Source organism: Heptranchias perlo, chromosome 26 (genome assembly GCF_035084215.1).
Source record: "Heptranchias perlo isolate sHepPer1 chromosome 26, sHepPer1.hap1, whole genome shotgun sequence".
Lineage (NCBI taxonomy): Eukaryota > Metazoa > Chordata > Chondrichthyes > Hexanchiformes > Hexanchidae > Heptranchias > Heptranchias perlo.
In genome coordinates this window covers 3097705-3116626 of record NC_090350.1, presented here as the reverse complement: position 1 = coordinate 3116626, position 18922 = coordinate 3097705, and the positions used below count along the sequence as shown (strand labels likewise).

At 53.5% G+C, this 18922-nt stretch overlaps 1 protein-coding gene across 2 annotated transcripts in view; it reads right to left on the bottom strand.

Annotated features, from left to right (window-relative positions):
- Positions 1-3296, bottom strand: part of LOC137342788 (visinin-like protein 1) — a 30372-nt gene extending 27076 nt beyond the window's left edge. For both annotated transcript variants that reach the window (XM_068006966.1, XM_068006967.1), the window contains exon 1: positions 3135-3296. In XM_068006966.1, the coding sequence (XP_067863067.1) occupies positions 3135-3296 (162 nt within the window). The remainder of the gene's footprint in view (positions 1-3134) is intronic.
- Positions 3297-18922: the final 15626 nt, after the last annotated feature.

Below are 18922 nucleotides of genomic sequence, written 5' to 3'. Positions count from 1 at the left end.
TGCTAACATTGTACCGTTGTTTAAAAGGGGAGTGAAGGATAGACCGAGTAATTACAGGCCAGTCAGTCTAACAGTCAAATTATTGGAATCAATTTCGAGGGATAAACCGTCATTTCGAAAGGCACTGATTAATCAAGGACAATCAGCACGGATTTGTTAAGTGAAGGTCGTGTCTGACTAACTTGATTGAATTTTTTGAGCAGGTAACAAGGAGGATTGATGACGGTGTTTGATGTAGTCTACATGGATTTTAGCAAGGCTTTTGACAAGGTCCCACATGGCAGACTGGTCAAAAGAATAAAATCCCATGGGATCCAAGGGAAAGTGGAATCCAAAATTGGCTCAGTGGCAGGAAGCAAAGGGTAATGGTCGACGGGTGTTTTTGTGACTGGAAGGCTGTTTCCAGTGGGGTTCCGCAGGGCTCAGTACCAGGTCCCTTGCTTTTTGTGGTACGTATTAATGATTTGGACTTGAACGTGGCGGGCTTGATCAAGAAGTTTGCAGATGATACAAAAATTGGCCGTGTGGAGGAAAGCTGTAGACTGCAGGAAGATATTAGTGCACTGGTCAGGTGGGCAGAGAAGTGCATTTGGGGAGTGCAAACAAAGCAAGGGAATACACTGAGAGATGTAGAGGAACAGAGGGACCTTGGAGTGCATGTCCACAGATCCCTGAAGGTAGCAGGACAGGTAGATAAGGTGGTTAAAAAGGCATACGGGATACTTTCCTTTATTAGCCGAGGCACAGAATATAAGAGCAGGGATGTTATGCTGGAACTGTATAAAACACTGGTTAGGCCACAGCTTGAGTACTGTGTACAGTTCTGGTCACATTACAGGAAAGATGTGATTGCACTAGAGAGGGTGCAGAGGAGATTTACGAGGATGTTGCCAGGACTGGAGAATTTTAGCTATGAGGAAAGATTGGATTGGCTGGGTTCTTCTCTGTGGAACAGAGGAGGCTGAGGGGAGATTTAATTGAGGTGTATAAAATTATGAGGGGCCTAGATAGAGTGGATAGGGAGGACCTATTTCCCTTAGCAGAGAGGTCAATAACCAGGGGGCATAGATTTAAAGTAATTGGTGGAAGGATTGGAGGGGAGTTGAGGAGAAATATTTTCACCCAGAGGGTGGTGGGGGTCTGGAACTCACTGCCTGAAAGGGTGGGAGAGGCAGAAACCCTCAACTCATTTAAAAAGTACCTGAATATGCACCTGAAGTGCTGTAACCTCCAGGGCTACGGACCGAGTGCTGGAAAGTGGGATTAAGCTGGGTGGCTCTTTTTCGGCCGGCACAGACACGATGGGCCGAACGGCCTCCTTCTGTGCCGTAAATTTTCTATGATTCTATGATATCACATGGAGTGAATCGAATTGGCTGAAGACTGGCTTCTGTGATGGTGGGGATCTCAAGAGGAGGCCGAGATGGATCATCCACTCAGCATTTCTGGCTGAAGATGGTTGTAAACGCTTCAGTCTTATCTTTTGCACTCACGTGCTGGACTCTGCCATCATTGAGGATGGGGATGTTCATGGAGCCTCCTCCTTTCATTAGTTGTTTAATTGTCCACCACCATTTACGACTGGATGTGGCAGGACTGCAGAGCTTTGATCTGATCCGTTGGTTGTGGAATCGCTTAGCTCTGTCTATAGCATGTTGCTTCCACTGTTTAGCATGCATGTAGTCCTATGTTGTAACTTCACCAGGTTGGCACCTCATTTTTAGGTACACCTGGTGCTGCTCCTGGCATGCTCTTCTACACTCCTCGTTGAACCAGGGTTGATCCCCTGGTTTGTTGGTAATGGTAGAGTGAGGAATATGTCAGGCCATGAGGTTACAGGAATACAATTCTGCTGCTGCTGATGGCCCACAGCGCCTCATGGATACCCACTTTTGAGCTGCTAGATCTGCTTTGAATCTATCCCATTTAGCACGGTGGTAGTGCCACACAACACGTTGGATGGTGTCCTGAGTGTCTCCACAAGGACTGTGCAATGGTCACTCCTACAAATTCTGTCATGGACGTCTGCGACAGGTAGATTGGTGAGGACGAGATCAAGTAGGTTTTTTCCTTATGTTGGTTGTCTCACCACCTGCCGCAGGCCCAGTCTGGCAGCTATGTCCTTCAGGACTCGGCCAGCTCAGTCAATAGTGGTGCTACTGAGCCACTTTTGGTGATGGACATTGAAGCCCCCACCCATAGTACATTCTGTGCCCTTGCCACTCTCAGTACTTCCTCCAAGTGGTGCTCAACATGGTAAGTAGGTGATAATCAGCAGGAGGTTTCTTTGCCTATGTTTGACCTGATGCAATGAGATTTCATGGGGTCCAGAGTCAATGTTGAGGACTCCCAGGGCCACTCACTCCTGACTGTATATCACTGTACCGCCACCTCTGGTGGGTCTGTCCTGCCGGTGGGACAGGACATACCCAGGGATGGTGATGGAAGAGTCTGGGACGTTGGCTGAAAGGTATGATTCTGTGAGTATGGCTATGTCAGGCTGTTGCTTGACTAGTCTGTGGGACAGCTGTCCCAATTTTGGCACAAGTCCCCAGATGTTAGTGAGGAGGACCTTGCAGGGCTTGGTTTGCCTTTGTCATGTCCAGTGCCGAGTGGTCCGTCCGGTTTTATTCTTATTATGACTTTTTTTAGCGAGATTGTACAACTGCGTGGCTTGCTGGGCCATTTCAAGGGGGTGATTAAGAATCAACCACATCGCTGTGGGTCTGGAGTCACAAACAGGCCCAGACCGGGTAAGGACGGCAGGTTTCCTTCCCTAAAGGACATTCGTGAACCAGATGGGTTTTTATCGCAATCCAGTAGTTTCAGAGTTAGGGGATGGGAGGTGCGGGGGATGGGGTGTAGGGAGGGGTGTGGGGACTCGGTGTGGGGGAGCGGGATGGGGAGGGGATGCGGGGGAGGGGGAGGGGATGCGGGGGAGGGGATGCGGGGGAGGGGGAGGGGATGCGGGGGAGGGGGAGGGGATGCGGGGGAGGGGGAGGGGGAGGGGATGCGGGGGAGGGGGTGTGGGGGAGGTGCGCAGGGGAGGGGGAGTGGATAGAGGGACAGTTGCTTTGTGAGTGGAGGTGGGCCTTTCCCTCAGTCCAGTAATGGGTGCTGATACTGATCGGTACCTTGACGTAGAGCTGCTGAAACTCCTCGAGATTGAGGATCCCAGTCGGACAGTCCTTCAGGAAGCCTTTGTACCACTGCTTCAGCTCCTGTTCATTAAACTCTGTGCTTTTCACCAGGTCGTCCATGACCTCTGGTGTCAGCTTGCTGTTATGTTTCCCCATCGTAATCGAGCTGTAACTCCAAAAGATCAGAAACTCAGAGATCTTCTCCATCCTGGTCCACCCTCACATCACAGCCTGACTCTGAACCCAGCAGAACTGGAGTCACCAGGCACAGCACAAGCACACTGTCACACCGTCACACCCCACACCGTCACACCCCACACCGTCACACCGTCACACCGTCACACCCCACACCGTCACACCCCACACTGTCACACCGTCACACCCCACACCGTCACACCCCACACCGTCACACCCCACACCGTCACACCCCACACCGTCACACCCCACACCGTCACACCCCACACCGTCACACCCCACACCGTCACACCCCCACACCGTCACACCCCCACACCGTCACACCCCACACCGTCACACCGTCACACCCCACACCGTCACACCCCACACCGTCACACCATCACACCCCACACCGTCACACCGTCACACCCCACACCCCCACACCGTCACACCCCCACACTGTCACACCGTCACACCCCACACCGTCACACCCCACACCGTCACACCCCACACCGTCACACCCCACACCGTCACACCGTCACACCCCCACACCGTCACACCCCCACACCGTCACACCCCACACCGTCACACCGTCACACCGTCACACCCCACACCGTCACACCCCACACCATCACACTGTCACACCCCACACCCCCACACCGTCACACCCCACACCCCCACACCGTCACACCCCCACACCGTCACACCGTCACACCCCACACCCCCACACCGTCACACCCCCACACCGTCACACCGTCACACCCCACACCGTCACACCCCACACCGTCACACCCCACATCGTCACGCCGTCACACCGTCACACCCCACACCGTCACACCCCACACTGTCACACTGTCACACCCCCACACCGTCACACCCCACACCGTCACACCGTCACACCCCACACCGTCACACCGTCACACCCCCACACCATCACACCCCCACACCGTCACACCCCACACCGTCACACTGTCACACCCCCACACTGTCACACCCCACATGGTCACACGTCACACCGTCACACCCCACACCCCGTCACACCCCCACACCGTCACACCGTCACACCCCCACGCCGTCACACCCCACACCGTCACACCCCACACCGTCACACCCCCACGCCGTCACCCCACACCGTCACACCCCACACCCCCACACCGTCACACCCCCACACCGTCACACCCCCACACCGTCACACCGTCATACCCCCACGCCGTCACACCCCCACGCCGTCACACCCCCACGCCGTCACACCGTCACACCCCCACACCGTCACACCCCCACATCGTCACACCCCCACACCGGACACCGTCATACCCCACACCGTTACACCCCCACACCGTCACACCCCACACTGTCACACCGTCACACCCCCACACCGTCACGTCCCCACACCGTCACACCCCACACCGTCACACCCCACACCGTCACACCGTCACACCCCCACACCGTCACGTCCCCACACCGTCACACCCCCACACCGTCACACCCCACACTGTCACACCCCACACCGTCACACCCCACACCGTCACACCCCACACCGTCACACCCCACACTGTCACACCGTCACACCCCCACACCGTCACGTCCCCACACCGTCACACCCCCACACCGTCACACCCCACACTGTCACACCCCACACCGTCACACCCCACACTGTCACACCGTCACACCCCCACACCGTCACACCCCACACTGTCACACCCCACACTGTCACACCGTCACACCCCCACACCGTCACGTCCCCACACCGTCACACCGTCACACCCCCACACCGTCACACCCCACACTGTCACACCGTCACACCCCCACACCGTCACACCCCCACACCGTCACACCCCCACACTGTCACACCGTCACACCCCCACACCGTCACGTCCCCACACCGTCACACCCCACACCGTCACACCCCACACTGTCACACCGTCACAATCCCACACCGTCACGTCCCCACACCGTCACACCCCACACCGTCACACCCCACACTGTCACACCGTCACACCCCCACACCGTCACACCCCACACTGTCACACCGTCACACCCCCACACCGTCACACCCCCACACTGTCACACCGTCACACCCCCACACCGTCACGTCCCCACACCGTCACACCCCACACCGTCACACCCCACACCGTCACACCCCCACACCGTCACACCCCACACTGTCACACCGTCACACCCCCACACCGTCACGTCCCCACACCGTCACACCCCCACACCGTCACACCCCACACTGTCACACCCCACACTGTCACACCCCACACTGTCACACCGTCACACCCCCACACCGTCACGTCCCCACACCGTCACACCCCACACCGTCACATCCCCACACCGTCACACCGTCACACCCCCACACCGTCACATCCCCACACCGTCACACCGTCACACCCCCACACCGTCACATCCCCACACCGTCACACCCCACACCGTCACACCCCACACCGTCACACCCCACACTGTCACACCGTCACACCCCCACATCGTCACACCCCCACACCGGACACCGTCACACCCCACACCGTCACACCCCCACGCCGTCACCCCCCCACATCGTCATACCCCCACACCGGACACCGTCATACCCCACACCGTCATACCCCACACCCCCGCACCCCCACACCGGACACCGTCATACCCCACACCGTCACACTGTCACACCCCAAACCGTCACACCCCCACACCGTCACACCCCCAAACCGTCACACCCCCAAACCGTCACACCCCCAAACCGTCACACCCCCAAACCGTCACACCGTCACACCGTCACACCCCACACCGTCACACCATAGAATCATAGAATCATAGAATCATAGAAGTTACAACATGGAAACAGGCCCTTCGGCCCAACATGTCCATGTCGCCCAGTTTATACCACTAAGCTAGTCCCAATTGCCTGCACTTGGCCCATATCCCTCGATACCCATCTTCCCCATGTAACTGTCCAAATGCTTTTTAAAAGACAAAATTGTACCCGCCTCTACTACTGCCTCTGGCAGCTCGTTCCAGACACTCACCACCCTTTGAGTGAAAAAATTGCCCCTCTGGATCCTTTTGTATCTCTCCCCTCTCACCTTAAATCTGTGCCCCCTCGTTATAGACTCCCCTACCTTTGGGAAAAGATTTTGACTATCGACCTTATCTATGCCCCTCATTATTTTATAGACTTCTATAAGATCACCCCTTAACCTCCTACTCTCCAGGGAACAAAGTCCCAGTCTGTCTAACCTCTCCCTGTAAGTCAAACCATCAAGTCCCGGTAGCATCCTAGTAAATCTTTTCTGCACTCTTTCTAGTTTAATAATATCCTTTCTATAATAGGGTGACCAGAACTGTACACAGTACTCCAAGTGTGGCCTCACCAATGCCCTGTACAACTTCAACAAGACATCCCAACTCCTGCATTCAATGTTCTGACCAATGAAACCAAGCATGCTGAATGCCTTCTTCACCACCCTATCCACCTGTGACTCCACTTTCAAGGAGCTATGAATCTGTACTCCTAGATCTCTTTGTTCTATAACTCTCCCCAACGCCCTACCATTAACGGAGTAGGTCCTGGCCCGATTCGATCTACCAAAATGCATCACCTCACATTTATCTAAATTAAACTCCATCTGCCATTCATCGGCCCACTGGCCCAATTTATCAAGATCCCGTTGCAATCCTAGATAACCTTCTTCACTGTCCACAATGCCACCAATCTTGGTGTCATCTGCAAACTTACTAACCATGCCTCCTAAATTCTCATCCAAATCATTAATATAAATAACAAATAACAGCGGACCCAGCACCGATCCCTGAGGCACACCACTGGACACAGGCATCCAGTTTGAAAAACAACCCTCGACAACCACCCTCTGTCTTCTGTCGTCAAGCCAATTTTGTATCCAATTGGCTACCTCACCTTGGATCCCATGAGATTTAACCTTATGTAACAACCTACCATGCGGTACCTTGTCAAATGCTTTGCTGAAGTCCATGTAGACCACGTCTACTGCACAGCCCTCATCTATCTTCTTGGTTACCCCTTCAAAAAACTCAATCAAATTCGTGAGACATGATTTTCCTCTCACAAAACCATGCTGACTGTTCCTAATTAGTCCCTGCCTCTCCAAATGCCTGTAGATTCTGTCCCTCAGAATACCCTCTAACAACTTACCCACTACAGATGTCAGGCTCACTGGTCTGTAGTTCCCAGGCTTTTCCCTGCCGCCCTTCTTAAACAAAGGCACAACATTTGCTACCCTCCAATCTTCAGGCACCTCACCTGTAGCGGTGGATGATTCAAATATCTCTGCTAGGGGACCCGCAATTTCCTCCCTAACCTCCCATAACGTCCTGGGATACATTTCATCAGGTCCCGGAGATTTATCTACCTTGATGCGCGTTAAGACTTCCAGCACCTCCCTCTCTGTAATATGTACACTCCTCAAGACATCACTATTTATTTCCCCAAGTTCCCTAACATCCATGCCTTTCTCAACCGTAAATACCGATGTGAAATATTCATTCAGGATCTCACCCATCTCTTGTGGTTCCGCACATAGATGACCTTGTTGATCCTTAAGAGGCCCTACTCTCTCCCTTGTTACCCTTTTGCCCTTTATGTATTTGTAGAAGCTCTTTGGATTCACCTTTGCCTGATCTGCCAAAGCAATCTCATATCCCCTTTTTGCCCTCCTGATTTCTCTCTTAACTCTACTCCGGCAATCTCTATACTCTTCAAGGGATCCACTTGATCCCAGCTGCCTATGCATGTCATATGCCTCCTTCTTCTTTTTGACTAGTGCCTCAATCTCCCGAGTCATCCAAGGTTCCCTACTTCTACCAGCCTTGCCCTTCACTTTATAAGGAATGTGCTTACACTGAACCCTGGTTAACACACTTTTGAAAGCCTCCCACTTACCAGACGTCCCTTTGCCTGCCAACAGACTCTCCCAATCAACTTCTGAAAGTTCCTGTCTAATACCATCAAAATTGGCCTTTCCCCAATTTAGAATTTTAACTTTTGGGCCAGACCTATCCTTCTCCATAGCTATCTTAAAACTAATGGAATTATGATCACTGGTCCCAAAGTGATCCCTCACTAACACTTCTGTCACCTGCCCTTCCTTATTTCCCAAGAGGAGGTCAAGTTTTGCCCCCTCTCTAGTCGGGCCATCCACATACTGAATGAGAAAGTCCTCCTGAATACACTCAACAAATTTCTCTCCATCCAAGCCCCTAATGCTATGGCTGTCCCAGTCAATGTTGGGAAAGTTAAAGTCCCCTACTATTACCACCCTATTTTTCTTGCAGCTGTCTGTAATCTCCTTACATATTTGCTCCTCAATTTCCCGTTGACTATTTGGGGGTCTGTAGTACAATCCTATCAAAGTGATCTCTCCCTTCTTATTTTTCAGTTCTACCCATATGGACTCAGTGGGCGAACCCTCGGATATATCCCCTCTCACTACTGCCGTGATGTTCTCCCTAATCAAGAACGCAACTCCCCCTCCTCTCTTACCTCCTGCTCTATCTTTCCTATAGCATCTGTACCCTGGAACATTGAGCTGCCAGTCCTGCCCCTCCCTTAGCCATGTTTCAGTAATAGCTATAACATCCCAGTCCCATGTACCCATCCATGCCCTGAGTTCATCTGCCTTGCCCATCAGACTTCTTGCATTGAAATAAATGCAGTTTAATCTAGTCTTCCCTTGGTCTTTGCCCTTCTTTCTCAGACCATCTGTCCGGTCATGTTCTGTACACTCTCCCTTACTGCCTTTTGTTTCTGTCACCACTTTATTTCCCACTGACTTCCTGCATCGGTTCCCATCCCCCTGCCACATTAGTTTAAACCCTCCCCAACAGCACTAGCAAACACTCCCCCTAGGACATTGGTTCCAGTCCTGCCCAGATGCAGACCGTCCAATTTGTACTGGTCCCACCTCCCCCAGAACCGGTTCCAATGGCCCAGGAATTTGAATCCCTCCCTCTTGCACCATCTCTCAAGCCACGTATTCATCTTAGCTATCCTGTCATTCCTACTCTGACTAGCCCGTGGCACTGGTAGCAATCCTGAGATTACTACCTTTGAGGTCCTACTCTTTAGTTTAACTCCTAACTCCCTAAATTCAGCTTGTAGGACCTCATCCTGTTTTTTACCTATATCGTTGGTGCCTATATGCACCACGACAACTGGCTGTTCACCCTCCCCCTCCAGAATGTCCTGCAGCCGCTCCGAGACATCCTTGACCCTTGCACCAGGGAGGCAACATACCATCCTGGAGTCTCGGTTGCGTCCGCAGAAACGCCTGTCTATTCCCCTTACAATCGAGTCCCCTATCACTATAGCTCTGCCACTCTTTTTCCTGCCCTCCTGTGCAGCAGAGCCAGCCACGGTGCCATGAACCTGGCCACTGCCACCTTCCCCTGGTGAGCCATCTCCGCCAACAGTATCCAAAACGGTATACCTGTTTTGGAGGGAGATGACCGCAGGGGACCCCTGCACTGCCTTCCTACTCTTCCTCTGTCTGTTGGTCACCCATTCACTATCTCCCTCAGTAATTTTTATCTGCGGTGTGACCAACTCACTGAACGTGCTATCCACGACTTTCTCAGCATCGCGGATGCTCCAAAGTGAGTCCATCCGCAGCTCCAGAGCCGTCAAGCGGTCAAACAATAGCTGCAGCTGGACACACTTCCCGCAGGTGAAGGAATCAGGGATACAGGAAGGATCCCTGAATTCCCACATCCCACATCACACCCCCAAACCGTCACACCCCCACACCATCACACCCCCACACCGTCACACCGTCACACCCCCACACCGTCACACCCCCACACCGTCACACCCCCACACCGTCACACCCCCACACCGTCACACCCCCACACCGTCACACCCCCAAACCGTCACACCACAAACCGTCACACCACAAACCGTCACACCCCCACACCATCACACCCCCAAACCGTCACACCGTCACACCGTCACATCCCCACACCGTCACACCCCCACACCGTCACACCCCCAAACCGTCACACCGTCACGCCCCCACACCGGACACCGTCACACCCCCACACCGTCACACCCCCACACCCCCACACCGTCACACCCCCACACCGTCACACCCCCACACCCCCACACCCCCACACCGTCACACCCCCACACCGGACACCGTCACACCGTCACACCCCCACACTGGACACCGTCACACCCCCACACCGTCACACCCCCACACCGCCACCTCACACCCCCACACCCCCACACCGTCACATCGTCACACCCCCACACCGGACACCGTCACACCCCCACACCGTCACACCCCCACACCGTCACACCGTCACACCGTCACACCCCCACACCATCACACCCCCACACCGGACACCGTCATACCCCACACCGTCACACCCCCACACCGTCACACCCCCACACCCCAGGCCGTCACACCGTCACACCCCACGCCATCACGCCCCCACACCCCCCCACCGTCACACCCCACGCCGTCACACCGTAACCCCGTCACACCCCCAACCATCACACCCCACACCGTCACACCCCCACACCGTCACACTGTCACACCCCACACTATCACACCATCACACCTCACGCCGTCACACCGTCACACCCCACAACGTCACACCCCACAACGTCACACTGTCATACCGTCGCACCCCACACCCCCACACCCCACACCGTCACACCCCACACCATCACACCCCGTCACACAGTCATACCCCACACTGTCACACCGTCACACCCCACACCGTCACACCCCGTCACACCGTCACACTGTCACGCCCCACACCGTCACGCCCCACACCGTCACACCCCGTCACACTGTCGCACCCCACACTGTCGCACCCCACACTGTCGCACCCCACACTGTCGCACCCCACACTGTCGCACCCCACACTGTCACACCGTCACACCCCACAGACACACCGTTGCTCCCCACACCGTCACACCCCACAGACACACCGTCGCACCCCCACACCGTCGCTCCCCACACCGTCACACCCCACACCGTCACACCCCACACCGTCACACCCCACACCGTCACACCCCACACCGTCACACGTCACACCGTCGCACCCCACACCGTCACACCCCCACACCGTCGCACCCCACACCGTCACACCCCACACCGTCGCTCCCCACACCGTCACACGTCACACCGTCACATCCCACACCGTCACACCCCCACACCGTCGCTCCCCACACCGTCACACCCCACACCGTCACACGTCACACCGTCACACCCCACACCGTCACACCCCACACCGTCACACCCCACACCGTCACACGTCACACCGTCGCACCCCACACCGTCACACCCCCACACCGTCGCTCCCCACACCGTCACACCCCACACCGTCGCTCCCCACACCGTCACACCCCACACCGTCACACCCCACACCGTCGCTCCCCACACCGTCACACGTCACACCGTCACATCCCACACCGTCACACCCCACACCGTCGCTCCCCACACCGTCACACCCCACACCGTCGCTCCCCACACCGTCACACCCCACACCGTCACACGTCACACCGTCGCTCCCCACACCGTCACACCCCACACCGTCGCTCCCCACACCGTCACACCCCACACCGTCACACGTCACACCGTCGCACCCCACACCGTCACACCCCACACCGTCACACCGTCACACCCCACACCGTCACACGTCACACCGTCGCTCCCCACACCGTCACACGTCACACCGTCACACGTCACACCGTCACACCCCACACCGTCACACCCCACACCGTCACACCCCACACCGTCACACGTCACACCGTCGCTCCCCACACCGTCACACCCCACACCGTCACATCCCACACCGTCACATCCCACACCGTCACACCCCACACCGTCACACGTCACACCGTCGCTCCCCACACCGTCACACCCCACACCGTCACATCCCACACCGTCACATCCCACACCGTCACATCCCACACCGTCACACGTCACACCGTCGCACCCCACACCGTCACACCCCACACCGTCACACCCCACACCGTCACACGTCACACCCCACACCGTCACACCCCCACACCGTCACACCCCCACACCGTCACACCCCACACCGTCACACCCCACACCATCGCACCCCACACCGTCACACACCGTCACACGTCACACCCCACACCGTCACACCCCCACACCGTCACACGTCACACCCCACACCGTCACACCCCACACTGTCACACCGTCGAACCCCACACCGTCACACCCCGTCACACTGTCGCACCCCACACCGTCACACCCCGTCACACTGTCACACCCCACACCATCGCACCCCACACCGTCACACACCGTCACACGTCACACCCCACACCGTCACACCCCCACACCGTCACACGTCACACCCCACACCGTCACACCCCACACTGTCACACCGTCGCACCCCACACCGTCACACCCCGTCACACTGTCACACCCCACACCGTCACACCGTCGCTCCCCACAGTCACACCGTCGCTCCCCACAGCTTTTGTGTGAAGTTGCCAACTGCCTAACCCCAGACACCTTCTGTATACTGTACAAACTCTCCCGGAGATGGAGGGATGAGATTGCTGGAGTGTGAAGGGCTCCTGTAGCACTGTGCCCTTCACAGAGACACTTTCACTGCTGGCTCTTTTGTGTTAACAAACTGTTTATTATTTAGTCATTTAACACTTTAATTCCCTCTCTGAGATTGATGTATCTGTTGCTTCTCTCCCTCTTCACCTCCTCCTCTATTTTTCCTACCGTACTAAAGTGCTGATCTCTCATCCATCTGTCCTGATAACTGATTACACACCCGAGACGTTAGAAACTGCATTTTCTCTTTCCTGATCCTGACTGACCCGCTGAGTATTTTCTGCTTTTCCTTTTTATGATTCTGATTTGAAAGTTCCACCTTTGAACCCACTTCAGCCGATAATCCAGGCTGGCTGAGGGAGTGCTGCACTGGCAGAGTTTTATTTAATTCATTCTTGGGATGTGGGCGTCGCTGGCGAGGCCGGCATTTATTGCCCATCCCTAATTGCCCTTGAGAAGGTGGTGGTGAGCCGCCTTCTTGAACCGCTGCAGTCCGTGTGGTGACGGTTCTCCCACAGTGCTGTTAGGAAGGGAGTTCCAGGATTTTGACCCAGCGACAATGAAGGAACGGCGATATATTTCCAAGTCGGGATGGTGTGTGACTTGGAGGGGAACGTGCAGGTGGTGTTGTTCCCATGTGCCTGCTGCCCTTGTCCTTGTAGATGGTGGAAAGGCTTTGGGGAGTCAGGAGGTGAGTCACTCGCCGCAGAATACCCAGCCTCTGACCTGCTCTTGTAGCCACAGTATTTATATGGCTGGTCCAGTTAAGTTTCTGGTCAATGGTGACCCCAGGATGTTGATGGTGGGGGATTTGGCGATGGTAATGCCGTTGAATGTCAAGGGGAGATACTGTCTTCTGCATGAGATGAATAAAGCCCTGTCTGTCTGTTCAGGATGGTGTAAGCAGTCCTGTAACACTATTTAAAGAGTAGGGAGTCTCTAGTGTCTGGCTATATTTCACCCTGAAATTAATGGTTAACTGCTCAGTCCTCTCATTGCTGTTTGTGGGATCTTGTTAGAGTCATAGAGTTATACAGCACGGATAGAGGCCCTTCGGCCCATCGTGTCCGCGCCGGCCATCAAGCCCAGTCTAATCTAATCCCATATTCCAGCATTTGGTCCGTAGCCTTGTATGCTATGGCATTTCAAGTGCTCATCCAAATGCTTCTTGAATGTTGTGAGGGTTCCTGCCTCCACAACCCTCTCAGGCAGTGAGTTCCAGACTCCAACCACCCTCTGGGTGAAAAAGTTCTTTCTCAAATCCCCTCTAAACCTCCGGCCTTTTACCTTGAATCTATGTCCCCGTGTTATAGAACCCTCAACGAAGGGAAAAAGCTCCTTAGTATCCATCCTATCTATGCCCCTCATAATTTTGTACACCTCAATCATGTCCCCCCTCAGCCTCCTCTGCTCCAAGGAAAACAAACCCAATCTTCCCAGTCTCTCTTCATAGCTGAAGCGCTCCAGCCCTGGTAACATCCTGGTGAATCTCCTCTGCACCCTCTCCAAAGCGATCACATCCTTCCTGTAGTGTGGCGACTAGAACTGCACACAGTACTCCAGCTGTGGCCTAACCAGTGTTTTATACAGCTCCATCATAACCTCCTTGCTCTTATATTCTATGCCTCGGCTAATAAAGGCAAGTATCCCATATGCTTTCTTTACCACCTTATCTACCTGTTCCGCCGCCTTCAGGGATCTGTGAACTTGCACACCAAGATCCCTCTGACCCTCTGTCTTGCCTAGGGTCTTCCCATTCAATGTGTATTCCCTTGCCTTGTTAGTCCCTCCAAAGTGCATCACCTCGCACTTTTCCGGGTTAAATTCCATTTGCCACTGTTCCGCCCATCTGACCAGCCCATCTATATCGTCCTGCAGACTGAGGCTATCCTCCTCGCTATTTAACACCCTACCAATTTTTGTATCATCAGCGAACTTACTGGTCATACCTTTTACATTCATATCCAAGTCGTTAATGTAGACCACAAACAGCAAGGGACCCAGCACCGATCCCTGTGGTACCCCACTGGCCACAGGCTTCCAGTCACAAAAACAACCTTCGACCATCACCCTCTGCCTTCTGCCACTAAGCCAGTTTTGTATCCAAAGTGCCAAGGCACCCTGGACTCCATGGGCTCGTACCTTCTTGACCAGTCTCCTGTGCGGGACTTTATCGAAGGCCTTACTGAAATCCATGTATACCACATCCACTGTGTTACCCTCATCCACACGCCTAGTCACCCCCTCAAAAAATTCAATCAAATTAGTCAGACATGATCTTCCCTTGACAAAGCCATGTTGACTATCCCTGATTAATCCTTGCTTCTCCAAGTGGAGACTAATTTTGTCCTTCAGAATTTTTTCCAATAATTTTCCTACCACTGATGTTAGGCTCACTGGCCTGTAGTTCCCCGGTTTTTCCCTACTCCCCTTCTTGAATAATGGTACTACATTAGCGGTTCTCCAGTCCTCTGGCACATCCCCTGTGGCCAGAGAGGTTCTGAATATATGTGTTAGAGCCCCCGCAATCTCCTCCTTTGCCTCACACAGTAGCCTGGGATACATTTCGTCCGGGCCTGGGGATTTATCCATTTTTAGGCCTGCTAAAACCGCCAATACCTCCTCCCGCTCGATGTTAATATGTTCGAGTATATCACAGTCCCCCTGCCGTATTTCTATGTCTACATCGTCCTTCTCCATAGTGAAAACAGATGCAAAAAATTCATTTAGAACCCCTCCTACATCTGCCGGCTCCACACACAGATTACCATTTTTGTCCCTAATGGGCCCTATTTTTTCCCGAGTTATCCTCTTACCCTTAATATACTTATAAAACATCTTAGGATTTTCCTTTATTTTGCTCGCCAGTGTTATTTCATGGCCCCTCCTTGATCTCCTAATTTCCTTTTTAAGTATCCCCCTGCACTTTTTGTACTCCTCTAGGGCTTCCTCCGTCCTTAGCCTTTTGTATCTGCCAAAAGCCCTCCTTTTTTTCCTAATCCATTCTCGTATATCCCCTGACATCCAAGGTTCCCTGGAGTTCTTGGAACCACCCTTGACCTTTACGGGAACATGTTGCCATTGTATGGTCTCAATCTCCCTTCTGAAAGACTCCCATTGCTCCGATGCGGATTTTCCTACAAGCAGCTGATCCCAGTCCATTTTGGCCAGATCCTGCCTTATCCTATTAAAATCGGCCTTCCCCCAATTTAGAACCTTTATTTCCGGCCCCTCCCTGTCCTTTTCCATGACCACCTTAAATCTCACTGAATTATGGTCACTGTCACCAAAGTGCTCACCTACTAGCACTTCTTCCACTTGGCCGGCCACATTCCCTAGAATTAGGTCCAGTACCGCCCCCTCTCTTGTAGGACTTTCTACATGCTGGCTCAAAAAGCTCTCCTGGATGCACGTTAAGAATTTTGTACCCTCTAAGCCTTTTACACTCTGAGTATCCCAGTTAATATTGGGGAAGTTGAAATCCCCCACTATTATTACCCTATTATTTGCACAATTTTGTACCCTCTAAGCCTTTTACACTCTGAGTATCCCAGTTAATATTGGGGAAGTTGAAATCCCCCACTATTATTACCCTATTATTTGCACAATTTTCTGAGATTTGCCTACATATCTGTTCCTCTATCTCCCCCTGACTGTTTGGGGGTCTATAGTACACTCCCATCAAAGTGCTTGCCCCCTTTTTGTTTTTAAGCTCCACCCATATGGCCTCATTTGAGGAACCTGCTAATATATCATCCCTCCTTATGGCAGTAATTGATTCTTTAATTAATATTGCGACCCCCCCCTCCTCTTATACCTCCCCCTCTGTCTCGCCTGAAGATTCTGTACCCCGGAATATTGAGCTGCCAGTCTTGCCCCTCCCTCAACCATGTCTCTGTGACAGCAACAATATCATACTCCCATGTGTTTATCAACACCTTCAGTTCATCCACCTTATTTGCAAGACTCCTTGCATTAAAATAGATGCCATCCAGCCTTGCCCTCACATATTTGCCCTGTCTTCCAAGCTGACTTGTTTTTTTCTCAATATTTGGCTGCACATCACCCCCTATTGTAGCTCCACTCTGTATCCCATCCCCCTGCCAAGTTAGTTTAAACCCCCCCCAACAGTGCTAGCAAACCTCCCCGCAAGGATATTTGTCCTGCTCTGGTTCAGGTGCAACCCATCCGACTTGTACAAGTCCCACCTTCCCCAGAAGCAGGCCCAGTGATCCAGGAAACTGAAACCCTCCCTCCTGCACCAACTCTTTAGCCACGCATTCATCTGTTCTATCCTCCTATTTCTATACTCACTAGCCCGTGGCACTGGGAGTAATCCAGAGATTAATCTGCTACCTAGCTCCCTAAATTCTTGATGCAGGATTTTATCTCCCTTCCTACCTATGTCGTTGGTCCCAATGTGGACCACGACCTCTGCCTGCTCACCCTCCCCCTTGAGAATGCCCTGAAGCCGTTGTGCTACATGTACCTACATGCACTTTAAGGAAATTCATTGTGACATTTAGGCAGCAGCAGAGAGTTCTGTGGGAATGGGACACTGCGGCGGCGGACCTGATCGGGAGCAGAGGAGAGAGAGACCGAGAGCGGGGATAAAAGAGCGGCGGACCTGATCGGGAGCAGAGGAGAGAGAGACCGAGAGCGGGGATAAAAGAGCGGTGGACCGAGGCCCGAGACCAGAGCGATGGCGGACCTGATCGGGAGCAGAGGAGAGAGAGCGAGAGCGGGGATAAAAGAGCGGCGGCCGGCGGCCCCAGTCCCGAGACCAGAGCGGTGGGGGACCTGAGCGGATCAAAAACAACAACAGAAAACCAAGGAGTGACGTCACAGGACAGCAGGTAAGTGATTGGTTGGTGAGTATTACTGTTTTTTTTCTCTAAATTAGGGCATTGGTTTAAACTAAGAGCTGGGAAACTAAGCAGCTTTTATAGCAGGTAGTTTTTTTTTTAGTGAACCTAGGTCCTTGGTATGGTTAACATTTTCAAATTTCAACGTAATTTAAAAGGGGTAACTAAGCTAAGGCAAATCATGGCAGCAGACCTCGCACCCGTGATATGCTCCTCCTGCAAGATGTGGGAAGTCATGGACACGACCAGTGTCCCTGCCGACCATGTGTGCAGGAAGTGTGTCCACCTGCAGCTACTGACCGATCGTATCTCGGAGCTGGAGCTGCGGGTGGACTCACTGTGGAGCATCCACGATGCAGAGAAACACGTGGATAGCACGTTTAGCGAGTTGGTCACACCACAGGTAAAGGCAGTACAGGCAGGAAGTGAATGGGTGACCACCAGGAAGAGTAAGAGGTGCAGGCAGGTAGTGCAGGGGTCCCCTGTGGCCATCCCCCTCTCAAACAGGTATACCGTTTTGGATACTGTTGTGGGAGATGGCTCACCAGGGGAAGGTGGCAGCGGCCAGGTTCATGGCACCGTGGCTGGCTCTGCTGCACAGGAGGGCAGGAAAAAGAGTGGCAGAGCTACAGTGATAGGGGACTCGATTGTAAGGGGAATAGACAGGCGTTTCTGCGGACGCAACCGAGACTCCAGGATGGTATGTTGCCTCCCTGGTGCAAGGGTCAGGGATATCTCGGAGCGGCTGCAGAACATTCTGGAGGGGGAGGGTGAACAGCCAGTTGTCGTGGTGCATATAGGTACCAACGATATAGGCAAAAAACGGGATGAGGTCCTACAAGCTGAATTTAGGGAGTTTGGAGTTAAACTAAAAAGTAGGACCTCAAAAGGTAGTAATCTCAGGATTGCTACCAGTGCCACGGGCTAGTCAGAGTAGGAATGACAGGATAGCTAGGATGAATACGTGGCTTGAGAGATGGTGCAAGAGGGAGGGATTCAAATTCCTGGGACATTGGAACCGGTTCTGGGGGAGGTGGGACCAGTACAAATTGGACGGTCTGCATCTGGGCAGGACTGGAACCAATGTCCTAGGGGAAGTGTTTGCTAGTGCTGTTGGGGAGGGTTTAAACTAAAGTGGCAGGGGGATGGGAATCGATGCAGGAAGTCA